This window comes from Photinus pyralis, unplaced genomic scaffold, assembly GCF_008802855.1.
Source record: "Photinus pyralis isolate 1611_PpyrPB1 unplaced genomic scaffold, Ppyr1.3 Ppyr1.4_LG5, whole genome shotgun sequence".
Lineage (NCBI taxonomy): Eukaryota > Metazoa > Arthropoda > Insecta > Coleoptera > Lampyridae > Photinus > Photinus pyralis.
This window is the reverse complement of record NW_022170596.1, coordinates 33861238-33880966: the sequence shown is the minus strand read 5'-3', so window position 1 is coordinate 33880966 and position 19729 is coordinate 33861238. Positions and strand designations below refer to the sequence as shown.

The 19729-nt window shown below is 34.4% G+C and overlaps 1 protein-coding gene across 4 annotated transcripts; it reads left to right on the top strand.

The window, feature by feature from the left end:
• The first annotated feature begins 1981 nt into the window (after positions 1 to 1981).
• LOC116172082 (organic cation transporter protein) lies at positions 1982 to 19394 on the top strand. Of its 4 annotated transcripts, none has more exons than XM_031489200.1 (4): positions 2571 to 2860; positions 11644 to 11776; positions 17659 to 17770; positions 17822 to 19394. In XM_031489200.1, the coding sequence occupies exons 3-4, from the start codon at positions 17712 to 17714 to the stop codon at positions 19305 to 19307; spliced, it is 1545 nt and encodes a 514-aa protein (XP_031345060.1). In that variant the 5' UTR covers positions 2571 to 2860; positions 11644 to 11776; positions 17659 to 17711; the 3' UTR covers positions 19308 to 19394. The 4 variants fall into 4 exon arrangements, with proteins under 4 accessions (XP_031345057.1, XP_031345058.1, XP_031345060.1 ...); XM_031489199.1 differs by having other exon boundaries at positions 11496 to 11776; XM_031489197.1 differs by lacking the exons at positions 2571 to 2860; positions 11644 to 11776 and adding an exon at positions 1982 to 2123.
• Positions 19395 to 19729: the final 335 nt, after the last annotated feature.

Genomic DNA, 19729 nt, shown 5'->3' with positions numbered 1-19729 from the left:
TCTAAACAAAATTCAAAAAAATTTCACACTTCTAATACGAATTTTTTAGGATTCTACAAAATTTAAAGCTCTTTAATAAAGCCCTTGTTCTTGTTCTTAATACAACACGTGTTTCTTTTCCCATATTCACATATGCAATCATTATCTAAAAACCAATAAAACCGTCACCTTAAAGTAGGCTTAGAGGGTAATTCAATCATGCGTGTTGATCACGACGGCGAAGGGTGTCGATATTAATTAGTATTTCGACTACGAATTCCACAGGGGAGATTTGGGGCAGTATTGTTTTGTGCTTTGCTAAGTGCACCCGTTTATTTTGGATCAATCTATATTACTAGGGTGATTGCCTCTGCTTGCATAATTATTGTATGAATGCAGGTAATTAGGCTATATGTTCATAAAAGGGTAATTCGTACCCTCCCTTAGAAATGTTATGCATATTATATTATATATTGGTCATACGTTCTCTCCAACATTACTCTAACCATTGTCCGACGAGAATTGTTTTAAAAAAAATTGGGGGAGAAATATAAAATAGCCCCGATTTCCCCATAAATTTAGATCTGAATAATTTACAGTTTTATCGATTAAAATATTACGAAACCCTTTATGGAAAGAAGACTACATACATTCAAATGTATATTCCATTAAAGAACATTGAAAAGCTTTTGGGAGAGCATAATGACACAATTTTTAATCAAGATTTAATCAAAGAACCGTTCAATGAAGTTGCAGGGTTTGATCTTCCAAGTAAAATGTGGGTCAAATTAAATCGTGTAAGAACAGGACATGGAAGATGCAATTACATACTACACTACACAAATGGAACCCAGAACACAATCTAGGCCAAGAAATAATTCAACATCTAGTTGAGGAATGCGCAAATTGAAAGTTTAATCCCTGTTTTGAAGCAAATCATCACATTCCTCCTGAAGCACTAGAATGGTTAAAACTGGTTAAACCTTATAAAATTGAATTTGTCTTGGTAAGATTTTCTTATATTTAATTTGAAGTGTAAATATTCATACGATTCGTATTTAACAATATAAAGAAAATCCGTACATGATCAACGTGTTTATTCCTCTGACCACCCAGCACCCCGACTAATACCAATACCATTGAATATTATTCAATGCTAATAGGTACACACTGAGGGCGGGCTCCTTATAGTCTCTTCACTCAGACAACATAAATTTAAGGATTGGTCTAAAGTTTAGGAATAGATCAGAATGAATTCAGTGCTTAGGGGAAGAGTATGTACTGCTTCACCTCGCAGGTCGCACATTTCAACATAATTCCCGAACAGAAAAATCACCATTTTTGTTATCGGAGGGGTTAAAAGGATGGATATTTCAGGTGTACCTTCACAGCCATCATACTATAGGTCATAATTGGCACACAGCTTCTTCAGCGGTTTTTGAATATGTATTTCTAAACAAAGCTGACGTATATTTGTATGGTCACAGTACAAGTTTGTTCCTCCAATAGCACAAAATTCTTTCTTTCAAATTTAATACAAAGATTTGTAGTATTGAAATTGATTTTACCAATTACCGGAGTATACAAAAGATGGCGTATATATCACAGGAATATAGGAGATCCTATCCTAATCCCTAGGCGTGAGAAAGTATACGTACAAGTGATTGATTTGTTGCCTAAGTTTCTGTTATTATAAAGCCACGTGTCGTGATACCTGTTCTCAACTGGCTAGGAATTTATCCAAAAACAAGTTATACTTATAATAATAAAGCGTTGGGCCTTGCCCAAGGAAAAATTGTGTATAATTTCACAGCGCCTGACCTGCTTAATTTTCTTTGTTGTGATATAAAAAAGCAGTTCAGTCAAATATTGGTTAAAACTAATTTCTTGTATGTTTTATGCAATATGTATCAAATTACTCAGGTACATCGACTCTTGCTGAAATAACGGATGTGGAAGTTAAATCCAGAACTCGTTTTAGAATTGCACCCACACCTTACGTTTATGTACTTTCCTGCAAAGAAGGATTCCGACGAAGCAGCGTGTCTCATAACATAAGTATAATAACTGGATGTTCACGCATACCTACACGTTTACTTGTTTTACAAACTTTCAAAACATCTACAAAGGATGGAAAAATATCGGTAATGATTTTAAATTACTTGAGACGCCAACGCCAGTAAATAGCAATTACTTTAATTAGCTTAACAATTTGAAAGTCAATCCTACGATTATGTGTATGGGTTTTGTGGTTACAGTTTTGTTTAATTTTAAACATCGTTACCTTGAAATCTTTTTTCTACAATTATAATTTACATACCTAATTGAACTAGGATCGTAAGGAGTGAACTGGATTAGTCTGCACCTTACGGAAGTATTGATCCTGCATATACTTAAATAAATTGGTAAAAAATTAACAACACCCTCGATCGTTATTCCACTACACCATGGAAACGTACAATTTTGTAGTTTAATCTAATTTACCAAAATCAGGAAGCAAGTAATTGATAAAATTGTCGCAAGCTTGAGGAAACGTGGTTACGATCTGCTCTAAAAAACTGCGGGGGGGTTAGAACGTCAGAGCCTCTCCTGAAGGGTTTCAATTTTACCGTAACCTATTCGAGTGGTTTAATTAGATTTAACAAGACAAATACCTGCAGAAAACCAGTTGTTCATCTGTGTATTAAAATTTAAATCGGTAGTGGAGGTACGATTGAACGAACGAATGAAAGCGCAGGCGTGCGTGTATGTTAGTTTTTAAAATTTGTGCAAAAGTGAATAGCACGAAAGTGAAGAGACGTTTTAAGTTACTGTCTACTTGTTTCTGAACCAAGCAAGATGGATAATAGCAACGATATAGAAACACTGATGGGATATTTAGGTATGTTTCACTTTTATTCAATAAAGTATAAATGAAAACGATTTGAGAGCATCAACGGTTCTCACAAATTTTTTTTTAAGCGTTCGTATTTTGAAAGTACTTTTATGGTGCAAATATTAATGTGAAGGTAATACCGTTAAACACTTCATTAGATTATAAAAGTGTAATAAAATCGAATTTACCATCGTAATAAATTGTTCGTTTGGCAGTTAACATTTAAACTAAGATTAACATCTCGCGCGCTACTAATATAGATTGGACGATAGAATTTCGATTAATTTTTTATGCCGGGAACGCTGCACCCTCATCGTAGTTTGACGTGGAATAACCTCGCAGCAGGGAAGAAGCATCTATTAAAAACCTTATCCGAATTGTGTATTTAAACGTTTCGGATCACTTAGTATTGTACTTAGGTATATTTACTACCCTTAGGTACCACCCAAAGTCGTTGAACTCAAGTGCTCTTTTCAGTGAAATATGGTCAGAGAGGATAACGGCATTTAAGGCTTTTGAAATTGGTCAATATATAGTCGTTGACTCAGAAGGAACAGGTTAATAAATATACGTTTTATGCTAGTGTTACCAAATGAAGATTCTTATTAATCAGGACTGTCCAGTATATAGGCATTTTATTTAGTCTTTATTGCATGTTTTCGTTTTCGCTCAGTCGCATTAAAATTCTTGTATTTAGGTACTTCACTGATTTTAGTGTGATAATATGTTTTCAAATTTTTAAAGAAATTTTTTGTTGCTTAATACAACATACTCAGTTTCAAATTTAATACCTATACCCACTCACAGAAGCGTCATTTTAGTCAAAGTTGTTTTCCAAAGAAACCTTCGAATTCCAATTTAAAGTTCGAATCATGGCTAAAGGCTCTCAGAGTCAAACCATTTTTTAAAGATAGATACCTGTTCCACTTCGTATAATAATGATGATCTAAGCAGGCCTGTAGCTAGACGTTAATTTCAGAGGGGGCAACTCAAATTTCAGAGGGGGCAAAATTATTTAATAATTTAAAAGCAGGTGACGATAAAAATCCCTTAACAAAAAAAAACAACTAAGAAGGTATATTTGAAATGCAAAAATAAAATCAATGCGTTTACATATACATTAATACATATAAAAGACAAAAAAAGGTTAATAACATGACGAATAAGATAATATACAAAACACTAATATAATTGCAATTTTCTATTTTTTCTGTTATTAAATTTGTTTAAGAACACATCCAAGTTTATATTATTTGCACGTTTGCTTTCAAACGCTAAATATGTTAGGTTGGCCATTCGACTATGGGACATTGAGTACCTTTGTGGTCTATTTAATCGGGTTAAGGTCGAAAATGAAGACTCACACATAGCTGTGCTACAGCCAAATACAGCCACAGTTGCATACAATTGGTAAGATTCTTTAAAGGCATCACGTTGATTGTAAAGAACTTTAAGAATGTTCCGTTCCTCAACCTCCTTACTTTCTAGATATAAATATAACTAAATATAAATACACACAATTTAATTTTTTTTGAGCGATTTAGGTACTTAATTTCTTATTTTTTAAAGATCCAACCAATTTTTCTAGAGTGGGCAACATTTCTTATCAGAGTGGGCAATGCCCACCTGGCCCCTCCCTAGCTACGGCCTTGGATCTAAGTCAGATACAAAGGGTATGTTTCTTTTTATTTTGTCCATTGCTATCTCGAGAACTATAAGAGCTACGGGGTTGGTTAAATTAGCAGACAATTTCTATTTTCCAAGACTATTTTAATGAGCACGAAAAATTATTTTTTCAACCCGTGGTTCCGAAACTGTGGGTACAAACTTTGTTATTTTAAATGGAATAACTATATAGCTAAAATAACTAAATGCATGTTTAGATTTATATTAGTTTTATTTTAAATTGGCTAAAATAAGTGGTCCAAATAAACGTGAAAACCAATTACTCTTGTTCGGCCATCAATCTTATTTAAAACATTTTCTATGCTGGTTTTTTAGATGGTGTCAATCTGGATACATATTATTGTAAACTTTATCCTTTAAATAGCCCTATAAAAAATTTGATTAAAATGAGGCGCCCTGGCGGGCCATGAAATAGGGCCGTAAGTACCAATCCACTGATTCGGGAACATATCATTTAAATATTGCGTTACTCTTTGCGCATTGTACAATTTGTACTTGTTTCGTCTATGGCACACTTATTTTAGCTGTAATGAAATTATATGTGAACATGCATTTTTCTCATAAAAATTGTTATCTTAGGGTATAAAAATGCCATATATCACTGAATTCTTTATCGAATAGAGAAATAAAAAAATATAGCTCCATTTAATATAACAAAGTTGGTATCCACAGTTTGCGAACCACTGGTTCAAAAATTTTTTCTCGTGCTCATGAAAATAGTCTTGTATTGTAAAATAGAAATTCTTTGCTTATTTAACCGACATTGTAGCTCTTATAGTTTTCGAGATAGGAATAGTGGATAGAATAAAATGTTGTGGGGTTGAGGATAAATTAGTAAATGTACAGTGATTCTTGAAGAGATTTTTGGCTACCACATTTCGTTTCCTAACCATTTCGCACCCTGTAATAAATTAACATACGGAATAATTTCTGTAATTTTTTTTTCATTCAAGAGGCTTTAGGAGCGTTTCAAAAGATGTAAATCTTTGGAAATTGTGTGCGGATCATTTTCACGTACGAATTTCGCTTCATGGACCAGTTGGCACTAACATTATTAGCATACGGAAGGCTGAGACTAATGACTAAGATATCTCACAAAGGACTTCATTGACTATCTAAAACGTGCGGACTTACGTTAATTTTTGTATGTTACTTTATGGAAAAATGTTTCACACAAAAGTTGTTGTTCCGGTTGTCAACAAATGGCACTTCTTGAATCTTTTAATGTTTGTTTATAAAACCATAGGTAAGGTAAATTTTTTTAAATCGCAAGATATAGCTACTGTTTATTTATTTGGTAATTTCAAGAAGAAAAGAAGGGATAGGAGAATCGTTGAATAGTGTAAGGTAGGCTACACTCAAAAAATTATATACCTGTGCATAGCTTTGGTGTATTTTTAGTACAAAAACATAAAAGAAAATACGCTATTGTAACGGTTTTCTCTGTACGTGCGCCTGGTCGTCCTGCTCAGATCTTTGTTTAAAATTTATCCACGTACTTTAGTCGTTTGTGTGTCAGCACGTTACGAGACGTTGTTTTATAAAAGACTCAAATAAGTGGAAGGTGCGTAACAGAAGTCGAGTACGAGTGGTGACAACTTCCATTTGAAAAAATCTTGCGAATGGAGAAAATAGAGACAAGAGGTGCTTTTTGTGGAACAAATTGAATGTCATCCAACTTTTAAAAGAAACGTGTTGCCATAAAGTCTATATTGAATTAGAAGTATGTATGTACCTAGTAGCTAAAGTAATAATGAGCTTTGATGTAATTTTTTTATAAGCGTTGCCAAGAGAAAATGCTGGAAACTGTTTTTAGTTTCTTACAATATTCCCAAAACATATACCTTTCCTAAAACTGTAAATTGAATCATATATGTATCAAACATTTTTTATCATAAAAACGGGAAAATTTGAAAACTCATATTGTACCTATGTATTTGTATGCATCTGGGAAAATAAGAGGAGAAGAAATGTGTCAACAAAAAAATACTATAACTTTTCCTTGTGTCATGGATTTTCAGAAACCTGGCTGTGCTTGGAACTCAATACACATCAACTAACTTTCAAGAATTAACAAATTAACGATTATACCCACTATGTAGATGGCATTTCGAGTGGTGTTACTTGATGTGAAAATATCTAAATTTAAGTGAAATATGCACGATAATAATTTTGAAAATTTATGAAATAAAAAAGTTACAGCATCTTTTAACACATCAGTTAACCGTGCTTCAAGATAATCTTTTTCAAGGCAGAAAAATGCATGGAAGCTTTTTTTTCAAATTCAAAAAATCTAATGATTATTTATAAGATATAAGGTTGAAATTAAAAGAAAAGGATCAAATTAAAATCACCCTACAAAGTGAAATAAAAAAATAAAAAAGTTACAGCATCTTTTAACACAAGGTAATATTTTTCAAAACAGACAAATGCATTTTTTTTTCAAACTCAAAAAATGTAATAATAATTAGATTATAAGATATAAAGTTGAAATTAAAAGAAAATGATCAAATTAAAACCCCCCTATTCCGTATATTTACATCTGTGATAGTCGAGGTGATAGTAGTTTCACGCTGGTCACGTTAATCAACCGGAATAAGATAGTAAAATGTAGTATCCTATTCCGGTCGATTCTGATTGGAAAATGTAAACTGATTGAGACTAAACATGTTGCTTGCACTTTTTGCTCCAAGGTTATAATAATAAGAGCAAAGTGACATCGATGATCTGTACCATTGGTATCCTCTCTTATAACAGGAATGCGTGATAAGCAGTGAGTGTACACAGAGTACGTTGTTTATTTAGTTTTATCGTTGGAATTTGTTATCTAATAGTTGCGTTTGCGATTTTCTTAAGGTTCATTGTTTGAAAACCTTTGCTTGGCGTTTTGGAGGACACTTAGACTTAGTTCATGCATTGTGCATCAATGACGTTGCTAACAAAGTGGGGTGTGTGAATGTTAGTAGGTAGATCTAGATACTACTTTACCTACTTGTAACAAAATGGTGCGTGTGCGTTATAAAACAGACATTAGACGTCAGAAAAAGTCAGTGCTTTTGAAAAGCATGGTTTTTCGGATAGTACCTACGTTTTGGATCCTCTCTCCGGCGAAGACTTGAAGGTATAACAATTTTACAGACCGCTCAGATCAGGGAGATAGTAAATTTGCTTTGGGGTTATAGAGGTATTCACTTATTCAGTCCTCCGCTGCAGTCAAAAGCTCCAATCCATAACATTTCATTTGAAAGGGGTGCCAAAATTTTAATACAAAAATTCAAAGTCAGAAAATTTCTAAATTTTGGGGCTTAAGGGTGCACAAAAATGATTGCAAGTTGCGTTTATCTGCAGTTGTAAAACTTAGTATAAAAGTTGGGTGCTGGAAGTACTTTCTGTCGCCACCCTGATGAGAAGTCGAGTGAGAAGATCGGAAGACATGGGTGACTAAATGTCAATTTAAAACCCTTAGATTTTAATCGTAATATCAAAATTGGTGGGTCAAAAGTGGCATAATAGTACTTTTTTCCATAGTGATCCAATTACCGGGCTTTTTTTGTCAAAAAAATCGTATGGAAATTGGTATCTTTTTCACGATTTTTACTATATGCGTTTCCATGGCGTTTAGTCCTATCTATGCTCAATAGCATACATTTTTGAGTGGGAGTCAATCACGAATGTCAATGATATTATACAATTATGGGCTATATTAGAATCACCATGGAAAAAAATTGTGTACAACACGTCTTTAAAGTGTCTTTTTTTCATGAATTTGCACTTTGATTAATGAGGGCGAAGTTGTACAAAAATCATTATTATGTACCAAGGTGGGAAAGTGGATGTTTTTCTGGTCGAAAGGAAGATATGGCCTGGCGAGGTAAAGCCAAGACTGGCCACTTCCTCAGATCCGGAAAACCACTTTCGTGCCGTGGTGCACACAATATTGTTGATCCTATACGCTTACATTTAAAATGATGCCCTTGTGCTTAGATCATATAATTCTTCCGCAGATATAGCCTACAGCCACTAACTTTGTGCCATCATATGTGAGAGAGATAGCCAACAGTAGAATACTGATCGTGCGCACTGAGTTGGCATTCCCTGCATTTCACTGGCGTGTGGCGTGTTAAATTTCTATAGAACACAAATGGGTTTACGGTATTGTATTTCACACCAGTCACGTTTTAAATCCTTGACAGGTCTATGTCTTAACAAATGGTGGATGTTAGATGTGCTTTAAGACTGGATCTATGTTTGGTGACCAAATTGCACTGGACATACGTTAAATCCTCGTTGATCTTGTATGTTAATAAATGTGTTTTATTGTTAGATTTGTCATTCCTTGCATAGTTACACTGCACATATTTTTAAATCATGGTAGTCTCGTTTGTTATAATGCACATGGTATGCGGTGTTTTTCTAATTACAGTGCAAAGAAGGTATATCTCTGTGAAATAATTATGTTATTGAAAGAAATGGGAGGCTATTTTTGCAAGCATTTGAATGCTGCCATGATGTAGGTATACCCTCTTTTTATCCGTCTGTATATTCCTAATATAAAGTGAATTGAAACTAACATTACTTGTTTAATGAATGCGAAAAATATTTGGGATTTCCTATGAATAAGCATGTCTATCTTCGGTCTGTCTCATGTAAGTGTGAAATCTAGCGCAGAGGGTCAAGTGTAGGTACTACAGCTTTGATTTAGCGCAGGTTACAGGCGATTCTTTTCGATTGATATTACTTTACTGATTTGATAAATTAAATAGTGAAGATAAGTACTGGGTAGTGTTTCAAAAAGTAACAATTTCGTTCTGTTCACACAAGAATAGTCAACAGGGCATTGTTAAGATATTAAATTGCCATTGGTCAAGTAAAAAATCGTTACTGTAACTGAATTTCACGAATTTAGTGGAGAACATTTAGAAGTAGACGATGACCTAAATAAATAATAATGTAAGAACAGAATTTATCTTTTAATGGTGGTATGTCCAAAATACACGCAAAGGCAATCAAAGGCAATCGATAATTTCCGTAAGGGTAATAAACTTTCAAACTTGCGCTCAATCGTTGTCTCCTTTGGGTTTAATTTTTTGCTTCAATAATATGCGAACTTGTAGTGTTTTTGAACAACATTGTTAATTTGTAGGTACACGTTAATTAGTCGTCGGTACACATACGTATTTTTAAAATAATTTTTATTCGCCTAAGTGTATGCTTAATTTAGTACTAACCTCGGTACTACCTACCCATCCTACAGTGTCGTGTTACCCAAGCAATTCCTTTTCAATTACGTATGAAATGTATGGGTGAATATACCTTCTGGCTTATACATATAGGTATTCGAGCATTCGTCACTAAACAATGAAAACGTACAATGGCCACAAGACATATTTTTGTAATAATAGCAAATTAGAGAATTCTGAGAAATAATTGTAAAGTAAATTTAATTACGTGTTTTATTTATGACAATTAACAATAAATTTATAACAGCTTGAAATTTATTAATTTATAATAGTAAAAATAGACATTGATGGATTATTTATCATTCGGAAATACACAAAAAATAACAGCGCGAAGTATTTATTAGTTCGGCGCGGAATTAGAATTGAACTGAAACACGTACAATTCCTTTGCTTATATAGCAAACGTCCCATTTCTTTCGAAAAATCTTGCGCGCTTCCGAAGGCATCCGACTTTTCTAGAATGTACTAGAAACAAACATGTCAAATTCCACATCCGCCTTCTTTCTTTATCGCCGATGTCATGGCACCTCGATATCTATCGAAGTTTCTGGAATGTTCGCTACATAATTTTAGAATTCGAAGTAAGTAAAATCAAATTCTTAGAAAAGATTAAGAATTCTACGAAAAATCTTCGTATTCGAAGAAAAATCGCTATCTTTATGTAAACATCTTTGGTGCATAAATTTGTGTCTAATTTAATTACTCCGAATTACAAATTTTTTCTTCAACAAAGGAAACTATGCTACGTTTATGTGGTGCCTTGCCTTATGCACGTCGATCAACTTCAAACGTTTTTGCAAAGTTCTGGTAGGTAATGTAACTCTTGTTCCATATTTTTATCCAATATTTTTCTGTACTTGGGGCCACTAGAGAAATATTTCTCAGAATTCTCAAATTTAAAGTTTCGCGTAAATACGCCGTCGTACATCACAGAATTCCGGGAACAAATAAACTCCGCCACTATCACCTTTCATCCCCACAAAAAAAACCAATAGGGAAGGCATCAATTGTTTAAATACTTCAAACAATGCCTTTAGGCATTTGAATAACTGAAACCTAATCGGGTCTCTACTGATACCTCTAACATCGTCATGATGAAGTTCTGATGCATCTGTTGACTCAAGAATGCCCAAAATTTTGATCTAGAGGTATCCCAAGCTGTGTTAAACAACCGTTAAATTATAGAAGTAAACTGGGATTAATCTATTTGGATTATTGCAACATGTCACACGCGAATTCTACAAAAAACAGACAAGAATTTACTGTAATACGTAGGTACTATTCAATTTATGGTATTCATTTTTAACGACAAAAATCGTCATTTAGTCAATAATCGGAATTGAGGATCGTTTCAACCGAGATTTCAACTTTTTAAGTTTATCTCTCCAGTTGGGGAAATAGTGTTAGGTACATGACGGTTTATAAATAGCTTGACGCACTGCTTGACAGTCGATTTTCGCTACTTGTATAGTATCTATATTTTGCCGGCCCGTGTCACGTGTGGCGCAGTTCAGTTAAAGCTGGACTGTGGTGCTAACGGTCCGTCGTTCGAATCCGGGTTCGGACATGGATATTTGTAAATGTAGAGTGGGTTGGGTTGGTAGAGCAGCCTTGGCTGAAACCCCGCCCACTCAAAAATAAAGGCAAAATAAATACCTACATAATAAAAAAAATTATATAACAAAAGTTTAACTAAAAATTATACTAATCAACAGGGAGACTGAAATAAATATAACACAAGGAAGAGTTGTACTTGAAATACCAGCCAGCTGAAAGCGCCGATCGAAAACAGAATTCAGTTGACCGTTTGAAGCCAATAGTTTTGGGTATGCTTTATTAATATTTTTTGAAACTTGATTTTAGGTATTAACGTGTACGTACCTACATCTCTCTTGGACGCCTAAGTAGCGTACCTAGTACTGATTTGGCGTGTATTACCATAATCAACCACTCCATCCTCATTACCACTCATGCAGGAGAAAATGTCAGCCAAAAGGTAAGACATTTAATTTGCAGAAAAGTGTAAGTGATTATTCCCTTTTATTTTTTGAAAGTATAATACAGAGATAAGCCGTTTGTACAGAGTTTTTTTCAATCTGAAAGATACGTACAACCCCAAAATGAAAATCTATGTTTTTGGAGTGTGGAGTAACTGAGTGATCATAAGGAATTTTGAAACATCTGCTTTATTTATACTGAATTTGAATCCTCCAGGACAGTATGCTCAAGTATTAACCTAAAATGACGGACGTTCAATACTTGCTTCTTGTTATTAGAGCCGGTGTCCTTGTGAAACACAAAAAAGAGATACTAGGAGATTATAATAATTTCTTCTTACTTCTAAATCCTGAAACAGGTTTAGAATCCTGGTTTACCTGCAATTTGTATTGTCTACATTAGCAATTTTCAAGTATACAAAAATGAGCCATGGATTAATTATATCATTAAAGTGCTTCGTAAATCTCCGATCTCTTAATTGACAATGATTAGGGTTAATTCTAGTTAAATTCAAATAAATGAGCAAACAAATAATGCTTGAACTATGGTAATATGTTTTGTGTGTTTGGTGCAATTGAGTGCAGTTCCTTAGTAGGTATCCAGTTCTCGGAGTTTATTTTTTAAATCCCAAATCAAGTGTTATTGCAGATAATCCTTTTACCAAATGAACTTTGTGCCATAATGTCAACAAATTTATAAATGACATACGTATATGCAAAAACCGACGAGTTCGAGCTTGCTGTTTTTCAATTTTTGTTAAACCCCAAATCGTCCCTTCATAGTAGCACAGATACTAGTCTAGTCAAGATGTCGAAAATTAAGTTTATTTAGAAGAGAGTGCAGACATTTATCGCTTTTTCGGTTCTTTGCTTATCTGGAAAAGAAGGACGCTAACTTTTGAATTTTTCTGGCTAGGACGCTAACTTTTGAATTTTTCTGGCTAGTAGCTTCCTCTGCCCTTTCAAATATGAGGTTTTATTTATTTATGGCGCATAGCAATGAACTTGATTGACTAAAACAAAAAAATCTTAATTAATCGTGATGTAACATAAACTCCGCTGTACAGGGAATTCCATGTAGTGGCTCTTAAGCGGAAAAAGTATGAATAATTTTACATTTAGAAATAGGTCTCCTCTACATAGCAACACTTCTTTGGACGTCTATACAGAACCGCTGACGTAGAACGAGAATTTATTTGTTTTGCTAACTAAATATTGGATACGCAATTATGTAAATTAGAAAATGTTAAATCGCTGCAATGATGTTGTAATCTGAAACTTATCCGGTGTTATTAATGCCATAAAATGGTCCGAAAGTATTGCCAAATCGCCTCGAGTTTGATTTTATGGAACGTTCGAAAAGTGACGCTCCAGTAGCTTAGTACTTTGCTTCACAAAGTTCAACAATTTTTTAATAATAAAAATTATTCGTCCAATGAGAAATACTATAACTTTATTATTTTATCTATTTATTTTCTGAATGTGCAATTGAAATTCTCACTATATTCGTTTTAGTAGTATGATAAGTTGTTAACATTTGAAGTTCAGTCCAAATTTAGTGCAAATTTAAGAAAAAATTATAAAAAAAATAGAGCACCCTTTTATAATTAGAAGTTACGGTATTGCAGGAATTCGTATGAAACTGAAAATATTTTAGCTGACACGAGCTGAAGAGTACTTACGCACATGTACAGGTACAGTGGTTTCTCATATAATTACTCAGCTTATCGGTTAGTAATGTTGTTAAAAACGTTGAGGCTAAATTAACACTGGGCCCAGATCCACAGAACTACTTTATAGTCTTTCCAGTTCATCACCAAATTCGTATTTTTTATGTAGAGAGCATAGTACAAATCTCCAAAATAAATCCCCATTTATTTAACAATTTCGTTGGAGAAGAGCAAATAATTCTCTTTAAATCGGTAGGCGGTTCCCCTTATTGTGTGAGTATATGAATTTTTTGACATTGAATGTAGTTTCTCGTAATAGCCGCTGGCTTAAAAATAAATTTTCTGTTTCAAACCAATATTGATAACGAGCGATAAACACAGATGGACGGACAGAAGGTCCGAATGACCAAAATTGAATCATTTACTCCTTTGACCATTGTCTACCTATTACTGAAAACAGAACTGGAACATTCGTAACCGTTCGCAAGTTCATGTGCACCCGACAGACGAAAAAAAGTCCAAAATCCTGAACGCGCTGGGTCGCCCATTAATACCAGCTCGTTAATAAATAAAAAAAGCACTAAAATAAAACTTTTTACAAAACGACTTACGAATGTTGAAATCCTTGAAGTCATTTGAAGTCTTCGTCAATTTTTTATGAAAAAATCAATTACTTTTTACAAGCTATACATCTTAATCCAATATATTTGTGATAATCACCAGGCGAGCTCTATTATTTTGCAAACAATAATTTCTTAATATTCATAATAGTGGATTTAATTTTAATTGCATTATAGCGCACTGATGGAATCTGGAAAATCCTATGTCTACCCAATTATAATTCATATATGCTATAATAAATCAGAGGCCTCGCCACAACTGTCTGTACGAATGTTCCATGTATCAAGATGATGATATAAATTAAACAATAATACCTCGGTATACAATGAGTAGGCAAAGATATTCAATTTCATCTCAGACAAGTGACTGATTAAATTAATAGCATCATGCAATTAATCGAACTGCTATTATATTGTAATGAATCCCTTGCACACATGAAAAACAATATTAATATTCATGGATCTGTTTTGCAACTTGATATGAAAAGGTGAATCTTTCAAGGTAATCATTGGTAACTTGCGTTGCATCCTTTAGTTTTCTAGCTTCTCTTCTTATTGATTCTGACTCAGATCTATTGCCTTGAAACAGTCACGAAGAAGTATACGGTTGGTCATTCTCAAGCTCTTCTATTTAAAAATGTCGCACTACACCTTATGTTCTTCAATAGAATACTTCTGTAACATTAGATAAAGGTGTACAGGAATGTTATGTGACAATTCTTTACAATCCCTCAATAAATAACCAACGGTACGAAATCTTGTATGTTGTTAATGCCATTCACTGGAATCAAGGAGTGATATATTTTGAGGCACTGAAGATCCTCTATAATGAATATTGTAACAGTAATTAATAGTGTACCCCCAAGAGAAGATGTGCTAAAAATCAATAATCGAGGCTACTAAAGATTACTGAGGCTTATAGGTTTATTAATCTATCTTGGCGGGTCTTGACATCTCGAACTTTGGGTCACTCTTCCGTTCATCCCTAGTTGTATATGGTTACTGTACTGTAAGATATATTTCATAACCCCTAAATAGTAATCTTAGACAACAATTCGTTACTAAGTTATTGGAGAAACAGCTCTATACATATCATCATATCATATACATTAATATACCTATGTATAACGCACATGTGAAAATATTCACCTTTGGATGGTCAAAATGTGCGTGTTATTCATAATTATGAACATGGAATGAAAGTAATTGTAGAAAGTTTTAAAAGCTTTCATTTTTATGAACAGAATTTTTTTCTTTAACCCGCCGTTTTCACGTTGTATGTAAAAAAACTATAAAATGGGACTTTCTTGCCACTATTTCCCCCTTAGCACAACCGGTACTCAACCACAACTCAATTCGGTTGATCGACCAAGTTAGGCTTTCAACCCCCATAGCTTTTGCCGATGGAAAAGGACTACGTTTAAAATCATACAAATTAAGATTATGTATTAATTCTGGCATGTGTGATATCTGTAGATTGGTTTTCAATCAGGTACGTCATAAAGATTGGATTGCCCGACCACTCCTAAAATGGAGTTGCAATTTCCCATAACTGTTGCTTAAGAAAAACGACTACATTTAAAAACTATTTGCATACGTATTTTGAGTATTAAATCGGTAAATGCGGCAGGAGTCGTTTATATCTGAACTCGTTTGGCAAAATTACCCCGGTATTTCCGACTTTTTTTTAGGATTTTCGAACTTCAGTGAGAAAACGGTTGAAGGTTTTACTACAATCTGATTTCAGCGCATTGTTACTGTTATTGACCTACACCAAAAAATAAGAAATTCGTCTTCTATAATATATGCAAAATATACAGGATGTTCTGTTCTGTTCAAAAAATGTAATTTTGCCGAATTTTCCGATAACCCAGATGCTAAATCGTTGTTATCAATCGGAATCGTTGATCCAAATCCAATACTAAAAAGGCTAGCAATACCGCCAGATTTAGTTGGAGTATACCGTATCCGATTAGTCATTTGGTCAATATGAACATGGTAGCAGTTTCTGATTGTGCGGTGTAGTGACTAATTAAAATTATTTTTATTATACCTGAATCACAATCTCCGTTTTAAACACTCAAATGCGTGCGAAAAAGGGCCTTTAAAACACACGTGCTTTAAAGTTGCTAAGTAACGGTACTTCAAGTATGACTTTTGAAACAGTCATCTGGATGAAATAAAAAATCCTCTTAGGTCGCTTTCTGTAAATGCAGAACATTTCTTTGGCTTTTGTACCTATCCTTTGGTTGAAGCTTTCACAAACGCGCGTAATTAGGGTATGCTTCCAAATCTGTTCCACTTTTTAATCGCAGCATTGCTTTAAAGTTTTGAATGAATGCACCAAAATATAGAAGATTTAAATACCTTTGACATTTCATTCATATATGCCAGCATTATGGATGCATTTAAGACTTTATTCGTAAGTAACTTCCTATTCCATCCATGGAAACAACTTTTCATATTCTTTATAATAGGCTTTATTGGATTTGGATTTTACACCTACCAACGTTTGTATAGATTTTACAACAATCGATTTAATGGACAGTGTATTATCTTTTTCAACGGAAATAGTTTAATTCACAAAGACGGTGATTTTTATAAGCAAAGTCAAGTGATATTTCCATGGCAATCGTGAAATTACGAACACCCAGCCCACTTAATTAAACATGTATTCGAGTATAACGTCAATATGACTTCATTGTATTTCCTATTTTTAAATTATACTGCAGGTATAATAAAAAATACTATAAGATACACGTGTATAATTGGTCTTTAAAGCACTTGCAACTTAAAGGCACTCCGCTTTGCGTCGTGCCCTTAAACTCGTTGCGCGTGCTTTAAAGACTTGATTATACACTTGTATCTTAATATACTATTTTAGAATCGGGAGTGTGCCTTGTTTGTATGCTAGTTTCAAGTTATGTGTCACACTACAATCGTGTTTTAGTATGTAAAATTAATGGTGCAAACATTTTTAGGGTTTATACCACCACCAAATTACTCTTATTATAGCATAAGAACGTGAGAGTTAAATTATACCTCCGCTCCGTATGTAAGAAATGGTGTTGTGCAGGAAATTTTATAGATAATTTTTATTCTCAAGCTTCGAAATTAATTTTCTTACTATTCTACATGTAGTTTTAAAGCTACGTACCTAATTTGTCCAAATTAAGGTACTTGACCTTAAGTAAATCGAACTTTAGATACAAAATTCGAATTGAAATCTTCTTATTTATCCTTTAAACATACAGAATGAAATAGTACTGACCATCAAGCCATCACGAAGAGATTGGGAGGGTCTTTTGTCTTAAATCATACCATTAATTCTCAAAAAATGTGACTCTATTCATATGTTTCCATTATTACCTATTGTTGTTCATTCATGCTCCATTATTTTGATTTTTGAAAGACAAAGGCTCTTCATGCAGAATCTGTCTACAGTTCAAGATGACCGTTACGACTGTGTAAATTTATATTTCTATTATTTATTTTTTGTTTATACGATCTCCAATTCAAGCCCTATTTAATTGAATCATTTCTAAGTTTAGCTAATTAAATTCCAAGGCTCAAACACTTCCTTACTTGCAGGCGATTTTGGTAAATACCAATTTTGGCAATTTTGCCTCCAGCTACTATCAGCAATGACTGCCGCCGTCAATATGTTAAGCTTGGTGACAGTTGGAGCCGTACCAGATCACAGGTAAGTTTCGTTAGGCATATTATACGTCTTTAAACGCTTGCGATTTTGCAGATGTGCCATACCTACGATCGATGACGACTTAGGAACCAGAAACTTCAGTATTACGAATTTGGATAGGTATATACCAGTATTAGAGACTCTAAAGTACGATTCCTGTAGTATGTACGATGTAAATAGTAGCGATAATGTGACAATTAAGTGCAACGACTGGGTATACGACACCACATTCCACAAGTCGTCAAGAGGAATGGATTGGCACTTCGTTTGCGATAGAAGGTGGATGGGTGCGACGGCACAATCAGCGTATATGTTTGGCGTATTTTTCGGTTCCCTAACCTTGGGTGCCGCTGCTGACAAATATGGAAGAAAAAATGTGTTTTGCGGAAGCGCAGTTTTGCAAGTAGTTTTCGGGGTTGCAGCTGCGTATGTTACCGAGTTCTACGCCTTTTTGATTGTCCAATTCTTCTACGGAATATTTGGATCGGCCGGCAGCTATATTCCCGGTTTCGTTTTGGCTATGGAACTGATTGGACCGAGTAGACGAACTGTGTGCGGAATTAGCTTTCAAGCCGCCTTTTCGTTTGGTTTTATGTTGGTAGCTGGATGGGGCGCGCTTATACCAGATCGACAACTGCTGCAGTTAGTTTATGGTTTACACGGTGTGGTTTTGTTAGGGCATTGGTGGTTAATGGATGAATCTCCCAGATGGTTGTGGGCCAATGGTAAAGTCAATGAAGCCGTTAAAATAGTGCAAAAAGCGCTCAAGGTTAACGGCAGCGCGATTACTGTAGACGCATCGCAATTTGTATCAAAGGCAACTGTCAGGCGCCATGAAAAAGAAGTTAATGTAGGTGTCACAGATCTTTTTAAAACTCCGATTTTGCGAAAGAGAACTTTGAATGTGTGCTTTTCTTGGTTTGCAAACTCTTTAGTTTATTATGGGCTCTCATTAGGAACTGGCAAATTATACGGAAACCCTTACTTAGTTCTATTTTTGGCGGGATGCGTGGAACTGCCCGGATACGTTGTAACTATCCTTTTAATGGACAGAACCGGGCGTAGGTCTCTAGTATCATTCTTTATGATATCAGGAGGTATTTGCTGTTGTGTGGCTGCGTATTTGTTCCAAGGTGGCACAACTCGTACCTTGTTAGTTATGCTTGGTAAATTAACGATCTCTAGCTCTTTTTCCATAGTTTACAATTACTCGGCCGAATTATTTCCTACAGCAGTTCGTAATACTGCCTTGGGATTGGGAGCAATGAGTGCGCGTTTGTCGGGTACCGCAACTCCGTTGATAGGGCTGTTAGATTCTTTAAATCCAGCACTGCCCAGTACTATATTTGCCATAATAGCTATACTTTCAGGATTTTTAATGTTATTTTTGCCAGAAACGTTGGGAGAGCCCATGTTGCAAACGATAGAGGAGGGTGAACGGTTTAAAACCGACGACACGTGGTTTAAATCTGTTTGTGGGAGCAAGAAAAGTGCCAAAGAGGATACAAAAGAGCAAATGGAACCTTTGAAGGTTGTTTAAAATGGGGTTCTAAGTGCTGAATTTTGTCAAGACGATATTTTGTTCTTTTGTATTAATAAAGATATATTCTGTCATATTTTCTTACTGCATCTGATGTATTTTTGATCCAACTATACAGGGCGACCATTTAATACGTAAATAAGAAACGAAGTTATTTATTCATTACAAATTTTGAATCTTGAATTATGCATTTTTTTTAGATAATAGTTAAATAAAGCATGTGTGGCACCTAAAATACTGAAAATGGTCACGGAAACTAAAAGTGGAGTAACTGGTTACAACGAAATAGATGAAAAAATAATACGAAGAAATACAACTAAGAGAATATAAAACGGAGTAAGGTAAAGCCCACAAACAGGTAAAAGGGGCGCAAAGAGTTTGCATGGCAAGTCAGCATGCTGGAATATACTTAACAATGTACG

Excerpts from the sequence above, each read along its gene's own strand:
- LOC116172082 (XM_031489197.1), top strand. The coding sequence starts at position 2,051 with ATGTTCACGCATACCTACACGTTTACTTGTTTTACAAACTTTCAAAAC. Across the intron at positions 2,124-17,658 it reads CAAAGGATGGAAAAATATCG|GCGATTTTGGTAAATACCAA; the intron begins GTAATGATTTTA and ends CCTTACTTGCAG. Across the intron at positions 17,771-17,821 it reads GGAGCCGTACCAGATCACAG|ATGTGCCATACCTACGATCG; the intron begins GTAAGTTTCGTT and ends GCGATTTTGCAG.